The sequence below is a fragment of the Octopus bimaculoides genome, chromosome 5 (genome assembly GCF_001194135.2).
Source record: "Octopus bimaculoides isolate UCB-OBI-ISO-001 chromosome 5, ASM119413v2, whole genome shotgun sequence".
Classification (NCBI taxonomy): Eukaryota; Metazoa; Mollusca; class Cephalopoda; order Octopoda; family Octopodidae; genus Octopus; species Octopus bimaculoides.
The window spans coordinates 53242313-53252434 of NC_068985.1; the positions used below are offsets into that span (position 1 = coordinate 53242313).

Here is a 10122-nt window from a genome sequence, read left to right on the forward strand (position 1 = left end):
AATAAGCTTGCACAGTGAATCCCATTATTCTCTATGGATGGAACCTGCCTGTTCAAACTTCTCACTACCTTTATCATGGTATTCTTCTATCCATTTGTGTGATAGTAAAGCCAATGGCCTTCTTTGACTCCTACATACAATTGACTATTCTCACTGCAACCCAAATAAACTATGACATTTGTTTTAATATAGCCTTCTGACATATTTTCTTAATACCTCACAGATGCAACTGTTTCACTGACTTTCCACATAGGTGTACTTATTTGGTAACACTTTGCTCAAGTTACTTTCTTACATAGTTACATTCGAACACAGAAACAACTCCTCTACACACACACATATATATATATATATATATAAAATGGGCTTCCACACAGTTACCATCTATCAAATTCACTAACACGGTATTTGGCCCAGGGCAATAGTAGAAGACACTTACCCAAGGTACCATGCAGTGGGACTGAACCTGAACCCACAAAGTTGTACACAGCCAAAAAGAACTTTTTTAAAAATTAAAAAAAAAAGCTCCCTTTTGGAATTTTCAGATGAAACATGGCCACCCTCAGTGAGATTTGTCAAAAGAGTTACATCCCTTCAATTTTTTAACATCTATTCTTTTATTGCTTTATTTGTTTCAGTCACTTGACTGCAACCACGCTGGAGTACTGCCTTCAGTCGAACAAATCAACCCCAGGACATTCTTTGTAAGCCTAGTACTTATCTTATCGGTCTCTTTTGCCAAACTGCTAAGTTATGGGGACATAAACACACCAACATAAGTTGTCACGCGATGGTGGGGGGAACAAACATAAATACACACACACACATATATTTATATGTATAATGTAACCTCGTGGGCATCGGTACCATTTTCCTCTTTCTCCGTTCTTCCATTCTCCGAACTTTCTATCTTTCCGACGAAGGGCTACGCCCGAAACGTCATACACTCTCTCTTTCCTTTCCTGAGCGTCCAATAATACTATCCATATCACGTTCTCACTTTGTTGTTTTTTTGTTATTGTTTTTTTTAACTATATATATATATATATATATATACGACAGGGTTCTTTTAGTTTCTGTCTACCAAATCCACTCACAAGGCTTTGGTCGGCCTGAAGCTATAGCAGAAGACACTTGCCCAAGGTGCCATGCAGTGGGACCAGACACAGAACCATGCGATTGGTAAGCAAGCTACTTACCACACAGCCACTCCGAAATCTTAATTTTGTAATTAAAGTGATAAAAAAATACTTGTTTAAATATTGATAGAAGACCAGGACTTGAAATCTAGTTTCTTAAATGTAATGTTTATTCATTTTTATTAAAGATAATTATTTTTCTTAAGGAGTTGATAAATCTATTTCTTTTGAAATTATTCCACCTTTATATGTTCCTACTTTTTGTTGTTTCTGTTTATTGATATTTCATTACTATTTTATAAGTTCTATCCAGTTGACTGGTTGTGAGTAATGACAAATTACTATAGTACATCCAGTCATTATTCACAAACAAGTATGATTTAATAACTTCAGTTTCACCAGTTTCATGGTCATGAGCACAGCTTCTGTTGTTATTAAATTATGAAATAGCAAAGTGTTAAGCTCCCTTAGGCAACTGGTCTCTCTTGAAGCTCAGTCCAAAGTTCCAAATCTGAGATCTACAGTGACAGTTACATGAATTTCTATTGATTTTAGCAATCATAATCCCAATTATACAGTAACATGAAATGTATCGTAAACTCAGTTAAGGAAAGTGGTAGGGATTTACCAAGTGACTAGAAAGGCAGCTAGGTGAGGAAGAAAGGAAGAAATTTGCATATGACCTGCAATGTAAGGTGTGAAATGTTCAGGATTGTGAGACAATGCACGAGAGAGAACTAAGATGTATTCAGAATGATGAAGGCATACTCACTAATGATATAGAAGATGAAAAGGTGATGGACATGGAGAGTGCATGGGATAAAGAGAGGCTATTCGACAAAGGGACCAGCAATTCAAATTGACAGCAGTGTGATAAAGCGAGCGAGGACATGAAGAGAAAGTTGTCGGTCCATCAAGGATAGTTACAGAGATGCTCAAAGTATCTGGTGAGATAGGATATGCAATTACCACTCAGTTAATTAAGTCATACATAATTAAGTCATATCCCATAACAGGTGTAGCAGTACCACTGTAACTGCAACAAAGGCAAAGGAGATGCCTGAGAGAGAAACAATAATACAGGAATCAAACTAGTTGATCAGGTTATAAACATCATGGAGAGAGTCACAGACAATTGTTCCATGATAGAGTAGACCTAAATGAGATGTAATTTGTCTTTATTCCCAAAAGAGGTACCACAGATACAAACTTCCTAATGAGGCAAATGCAAGAGAAATACTTGGCTAAGAATAAACCACTAATCTAGCATTCATTGACAGAGTACCATGCTCAGTAATTTGTGGTCATTGAAGAAGCGAGCTGTTGACGAATGGCTTATGAAGGCTGTACAAGTTACAGTACAAAGATGCACTAAGTTGACAACAATTTCAGTGATGAATTTAGCTTGAAGGTAGTTTATCAGTCCTAATCCTCTTTTATTCATCACAGATCACCACAGAGGAATTTAAGGTTAGACGCCTATGGGAACTCTTATATGCTGATGATCTGCTTCTCATAGCTGAATCTATATGAGAATTAGGAAATTCCAGGTATGGAAGCTAATCCTAGAATTATCAAATGATTGGCACTAGAATCAAGAGGACTTAAGGTAAAATAAGCAAAGGTGAAAGTTTTAGAAAGAAAGATGACAAGACCCTGATATCGTCAGGGAAATAGCCTAGCTCAATATACAGAAATGGAATAGGTATAAACTCCATACAGTGTACCCAATGTAAGCTATGGACACACAACAGGTGTAGAGGAGTCAAAGGCAAATTAACAGAGAACATTAACTTCATATATGATAGATGCACTAGAGCAGTACATACTACGAACACACTGGAAATGGATGCTCCTGAATGCTGGGCTGGTTCACTCAAAGTAGTTACTTTTGTTACTTAGCAAGGGAAGTGATTGCTCTGGAAGTATAGTAGCCAGAGTAAGAACAGGTTCAAGAAAATTCAGAGAGCTATTACAGTGACCAACAACTAAGGTCTTTTTCCTTACAGTGAAGGGCAGATTGTACAACACTTGTGTTAGAACTGCAATGCTGCAAGACAGTGAGATATGGGCCTTAAATGCAGAGGATTTGAGAAGACTAGAAAGAAATGAAGCAAGCATGGTCCATTGGATGTACATGAGAGAGAATGTACGAATGTATTGAGAGAAAAACTGGGTATAATAGGAATCAGATGTAGAGTGCAAGAAAGAAAACTGCACTGGTATGGACATGTGATGCATATGGATGAGGACAGCTGTATAAAGAAGTACCAATTACTTAATCAAGAGAGAGCTTGAGAAAGAAGACCAAAATATACATAGGTTGAAGTGGTGAACACTGATTTAAGGACCTTGAACTTCATGGAGTTAGTGACAAAGGACCAGGATGGTCCCTCTAATTCACTATAGTCCTCCAAGCAATAACAGAGGAATTCAAGACAGAATGCCCCTGGGAGCTTCTCTATGCTGATGACCTTGCTCTAATAGCTGAATCACTATCAGAACTAGAGAAGTTTCAGGTGTGGAAGCAAGGTCTAGAATCGAAGGGCTTTAGAGTCAATCTAGCAAAAACCAAAGTCTTAATAAGTAGGAAGGCAGACAAACTACAAATCCCTTCAGGTAGATGGCCCTGCTCAATCTGTAGAAAAGGCATCAGTAGAAACTCCATAAAATGTACCTGGTGTAAGCTATGGACACATAAGTGCAGCAATATCAAAGGAAGGCTAACTGGGAAGATAGTTTTTGTGTGTGGCAAATGCTCAGGGGCAATAAACACTGAAAATGTGCAGAAAACAGCTTCCATCTCATGCCAGGGGGAAAAACTAGAAGTAATTGATAGCTTCCGTTACCTAGATGACCAAATCAGTAGCAGGGGTGGATGCTCTGAGAGAGTAGTGGCTAGAATAAGAATAGCCTGAGCAAAGTTCAGAGAGCTCCTATCTCTGCTGGTGACAAAGGGCCTCTCGCTCAGAGTAAAAGGTATACTGTATGACATGTGCAAACTGTCATGCTACATGGCAGTGAAACATGGGCCATGCCTGCTGAGGACAAGCATAAGCTTGTAAGGAATGAAGCTAGTATGCTCCACTGGATGTATAATGTCAGTGTGCATACATGACAGAGTGCATGCGCCCTGAGAGAAAAGTTGGACATAAGAAGCATCAGATGAGCATAGCTGTGTGAAAAAGTGTCACACTCTAGCAGTAGAGGGAACCTGTGGAAGAGGTAAACCCAGGAAGACCTTCAAACGTTGGGCCTCATAGAGGCGATGACAAGTGACCGAGACCTTTGGAGATATGCTGTGCTTGAGAAGACCTGGCAAGCCAAGTGAGACTGTGACCATGGACTATGCCAGTGCAGCATAACCAGCCCATTTAAGAGTACCCTTCAATCATTGGGCAATAAACTGCTCTTGCAAAGACCTGAGTCAAGTAAAGTCATTGTTATGGCCGCTGACAGTACCGCCTGATTGGCACCCATGCTGGTGGCATGTAAAAAGCACCATTCAAGTGTGGTCAATACCAGTGCCACCTGACTGGTCCTGTGCCAGTGGCACATTAAAAGCACCATTCGAGTGTGGTCAATGTTAGTGCCGGCTGACTGGCCCCGTGTCAGTGGCATGTAAAAAGCACCATTTGAGCATGGTCATTGTCAGACCCGCCTGACTGGCTCCCATGCCTGTGACATGTAAAAAGCACCATTCAAGCGTGGTCGATGCCAGTAGTGCCTGACTGGCCCTTGTGCCAGTGGCACATAAAAAGCACCCACTACACTCTCGGAACAGTTGGCATTAGGAATCCAGCTGTAGAATCTTTGCCACATCAGACTGGAGCTTGTTGCAGCCTTCTGGTTTGCCAGCCCTCAGTCAAACCGTCCAACCCATGCCAGCATGGAAAACGGACGTTAAACTACGATGATGACAACGATTAGTATAATTTTTGTGTATCTCCATAGAATCTTTTGGACAATAAGTACCACTGTGAAAATTCCTGAATATGTTAGTGTATTACATTGAGTGAAACAAATAAACAATGGTTTCATTTTGTCTATTCTCTTGTTGAGCTTTATCATCACTTCATGTTGCTTTTTAGTAGTCATACAGGGTCTTTTTAAAAGCTTAGCTATCACTTTCGCTAATCGTCAATGAAGCCACGAGCAGACAGGCACTCTCTCAGCCTGCCCACCCTTGACCCAGGGGAACACTGAGGATGAGAAAGCTAGAGGAAGAGAGCGTAGCACCAGCAGCTGGGTGGTACAGAGCAACACAAAATATTGTCTCTTAGCTAAGGACACAACATTCTGTCCAGTCTAATATTCGAACCCACAGCCTTATGATCATGAGCCCAACACACTAATCACTAGGCCTTCCAGCTTCATCAAATATCTATACTAATCTCAAAAATGTATCATTCATAACGTTTATGAAACCCATAACATTTAAATCCCAATTCCTTTTGTTTTTTAAGTTTTTTTTTTCAGCAAATTTAGATTCTACGGAGTATATAGAATCTAAATTTGCTAAAAAATAAAACTTCAAAAACAAAAGGAATTGGGATTTAAAACTTGTTGACACGATCTTATTTTAACAGTAAAAGAAAAAGAAGGATAAATTTTTACTAGATCACTCTGAGAGCGAAATATGTGCATCTCCTCACCGCTCCCGTTTTTTTTTGGGGGGGGGGGTGTTTTAAATGAATTTGATCATTGGAAATTACGAGTTTTTAAGAGATGAGTGTTATAGTAAACATCTGCCACAAAAAAAAATTATTATATGTACACTAAAATGAATTTTGAACATTCAAAATTCATTTTAGTGTACATACAAAAAAGCCGTTATAACAGAAAAAAAATGTTACGCGAAAAATAACTGAAAGATGAAATACGATGAAAAATTAACTAGTTTATTTATTTATTTTTTTTGTTGTTCTCTCTAGTTTTAATTCTGGAACAAGATTTGGCGGAGTTTTGGAATAACAGACCCTGGAAATCCGTACCTCATGGTGGAAGGAAAACGATGCGGAAGTGGGTTAAAATGTAAAAAAAAAATCGGGTGGGTTGTTTTTTTTTTGTTGTTTTTTTTTTTTTGTGAATAACGTGGGGTGGTAAAAATTTATCGAAAAAAATTCACTTTTCCTTTCTCGTGAAGTAGGAAACTTCAAGGAGCAGATATTTCCAAAAATCCGCCAAGGATTTTAAAATTATTGAAAAGAAAGCTTCTTAAAATTGTTGTTTTAAGTTAATATCGGAAGCTATATAAAACTGATTTATTTCTGATATTTTTACGCAAAGAGCTATTTCAAAATTTCCTCGAGTCTACAGGGTGCCTAAAATATACGAGAACATTTTCCGTGGATGGTGGAGAGGGGGGGGGGTAAATATTGCATAATTGTAAATAATAAAAAATATATATTTAAGGTTAGAAAATTAAGTGAAAAAGCAAACAAAGTATATAAATACAACAGAATAACGAGAAAGAGTAAGGAAGTATAAACTGGCATAAAAACAATGATAGATTAAGGATTGTCAATATTGTGAAGTGACATGGATTGAAAATAAGAGATATGAACCGACACTTGAACTAGAGCGGAAACGTTCTCATTGTAAGACGGATGTATATGAAATAAATCAAATAATATTAATCATAATATGGCTTAAATAAACATTATAGCAGCGACTATATGGTATATAAGATGCAGCAATAGATGCGTAGAAAGGTTATAAGTAAATAACAATGAACAAGTACAAAGGTTAAGACAAGATACGCACCATGTGTAGCAGTGGTTATGTTCGGCTTGCTCTTCTTTCGTTAAGTTTACCTTTAAAGTAAAGTTCGAGATTGTTGTAGGACTGTACGGTAATAACACTTTAGGTGCATTTAATTTTCCACCACTGACACATGCTAAATTAACAACGGCGAGAAAGAAAACTAGAAGAAAAGCCATTATTGAAAATGTTAAAATTGACCGCCAGTCTTTTTGTTTATCTGATAATGACTTTAGACGTTAGAGAGTTCTACTATCACGAGAATCAAGAGTTCTTGTTCTTAGTTGTACACAAAACTTTGAGGTCGTCACTTCACAGCAGATAGTTTGAGGCCGTGATACAAGTTTAACGAATATTATTATTGTGTTTATTCCGAGATAGTAAAAAAAAGGATGGGATATAAACACTTGATCATATAATATGTATGGATGTCATCTGAGTGACCATAAGTGAGGGAAAAGATGTACTTGTAAACTTGATCATATATATGTGTACGTGAGTCGTCTAAGAGACCATAAGTCAGGAAAAAAGTGCACTCATGTTTTGTCAGTAGAGTGGGTATATTATCCGAAATATATAGTATTAAATATCCATCACGAAACCAACTGGGAAGATCAGCCGTGATGGATAGTTAATACTATATATTTCGGATGATATATATGTATGTATTCGTGTGTGTATATATATATATATATATATATATGTGTGTGTGTGTGTAGATAGACGAACTATTATATTATATATATACTCATACATACATATATTAGATACTATTTAATTACTCTGCTGCTCTATAACTTAGACTGCGCTTCTCTTTCGAATTTATGATTTACCTACAATATATATGTGTGTGCGTATGCTCGAGAGAGCGATCAGGCGTAGTTTTGTATGTATATGGATGAGTGGGAGTGAGACTGTAACTTCATTTACATAAAAAAATTTGGCGCTAGAAAATAACCTAAACGAGGGAAAAGTAGTTATATAGTTTGGTAGTATCAACTCCTGAATTTAATTATGCAGGATAAAAAGTAGTTCGGCGTGTGAAAAATACTCTTAGCGCTAAAATATCCTTTTCCACATAAGTTTTGCGTCGCGCAAAACGGTGCGGAAATGTAGATCCTTATAAAAGGGGTTTCCGTCATACAGTTACACTTGAAAGGTATTATCAGTCTGAGAATTTTTCGAGACATGATCCTGCCTATGAATCTATGTTACAAGGTTAAGAAAAAAGGATTCTTCTAAAGGTTCTGTGAAAAGATCCTCGAAAGAACTATTGAGGGTTATTATTGATTTATTTTCTGTGTTAAAGGACTTCATCGTTGATTTAGCTTTTCATTGAACGGGATCGTCGACAAGGGTTATTCTTAAAATTTCATCTCAATCACTTGTACGTTAACTTAGATTATCAACCAAAGATTATTGGTTTAAGAGTTAATTTGATGCAAATCAAGAAATATTGTAGAAATAAAGGTTAAAACAAAACAACCCCATGTAGTCGAACACCTTTTTTTTATTGAGTTTCGGGGGTGGGATCCTTGAAGTCCTTTTTACTGAGAAACTTGGCCGGACTTGGTTGTTTGCTCTCTGGTTTCGATAAACACTTGATCTGTTTAGAGTCAGTCCCACTGCCTAATTTAGAGGAATTAGTTAATAAAATGTCTTCTTACAAGAGCTATCAACTTCCGTAACATCTTTCATTGTGTCATGTTGTATCCGATGGTAAAGTATTTACAAATTTCGAGGCAGACGCTCAACTGTGTCGATTTAAACGTTTTAGTTTTGGGACTTGCAAACGGTTTCCAATGAATTATAGGTTATTTTAGTCGTGGAAATGAATCGGAATGTATGTACACCTGTTAGGTGGCGTCTCCATAAGAAGTAACATGAAAGAGCATAACAAAAAAAAAAGTTGCTCATAAGGCTAATATAACATTGAATAACGATAAATGTAAATTTTCATCTAAGCGTATAAGTTCTCTAATTTATCAAATGAGCCTGAACAAATTTCAACCCGGCCTCACACGTTTAAACCCACTTAAATAAATACCTTTGCATATTAATAAAGTTTTTATCTCATGTGATGGATCTGTTCGCTTATTATTCCACATGCATTTTTCGATTCCTGAAAGAATATTTCTAATCAACCGCTCAAATTTCTCTCTAACTTTCTACACGCAAGTGCTATCCACATATAACATTGATATTGCCACGCTTTAAAATGCTAGGACTCACTATCATCGAAGATCTCTTTCAGTGATGGGATCTTAAAGACTGACCTTCCTCTTCAGGGTCAGAAAATACTCCCCCTCCTCAACAACTAATCAGACACAAAGCTCTTATATGACCCACAATGAAACAGCAGTGTTGATAGATATTGTAGCGGTGATTCGAAATCCCAACAGCTAGATAACCGGTTAGACACCACGAACAAACCACCACAGTGTCACGTAATCGGTCTATTAATTGACCAAACAGCACAATGCTGTGGCGTAATATGGGTATTCTCGGATGTTCTTCTTGTACCCTATAAAAGACCTTTTTGCTGCTCAATTAATCGCACAGTGCTGAAAGCGGCTGAGCGATATGCGCCTCTACTCTTGCCAATGCGGATGGTCCTAGGGACATTACGCAGACGGCTTCAGGTTCCAGGACAGACCCATTCTGAACATTCATACAATGTCTTATAAGTAACTTCTATGGATGTGGTGCAGTTTTTTCCTCTATCCCAATTGGAAATTATTAATATTGTTCATTGTAAATAGTCAACACCAAAAGTCTTTATGTCCTGCAATAAATATTTCAGTTAAATGTTCGCGGATTTGCTTCAGTTATTATTCACGTAGCCAACGAAATATATCTTCATTTACCAGCTCCACATTGCATCAAGCAAATCACCTCGCGATAATCTCTAAGACTGCATTTTAAGCAAGATAACTCAACTGATTAGTGTAAAGCTAGTCTCATTTACATTCCAGCCTATATGACCATCACCGTCATGATGGCCTATATGACCATCATGCTGTGGTTTGTTAGTGGCGTATGTTAGTGTTCCATTCTAGTTTCCTATTCAGGCTAGGTTTCCCTTCTATTATGTGTGTAGCTTCAGTAATTTGTCTAAGTGCTGCAGCACTAACATACGCCACTAACAAACCACAGCATGTGACAACATGTTACCCATAAACCAATAATAGGAACAAAGTATAATACAATACATAGATAA

At 37.4% G+C, this 10122-nt stretch overlaps 1 protein-coding gene across 3 annotated transcripts in view; it reads right to left on the reverse strand.

The window, feature by feature from the left end:
* Window positions 1-7149, reverse strand: part of LOC106869274 (nuclear pore membrane glycoprotein 210) — a 111990-nt gene extending 104841 nt beyond the window's left edge. For 2 of the 3 annotated variants that reach the window (XM_052968387.1, XM_052968386.1), the window contains exon 1: window positions 6906-7143. In XM_052968387.1, the coding sequence (XP_052824347.1) occupies window positions 6906-7081 (176 nt within the window). In that variant the 5' untranslated portion in view covers window positions 7082-7143. Of the gene's footprint in view, window positions 1-6905 lie in introns of all 3 variants that reach the window. The other variant, XM_052968388.1, reaches the window with a different exon arrangement.
* Between the last annotated feature and the right edge of the window lie 2973 nt (window positions 7150-10122).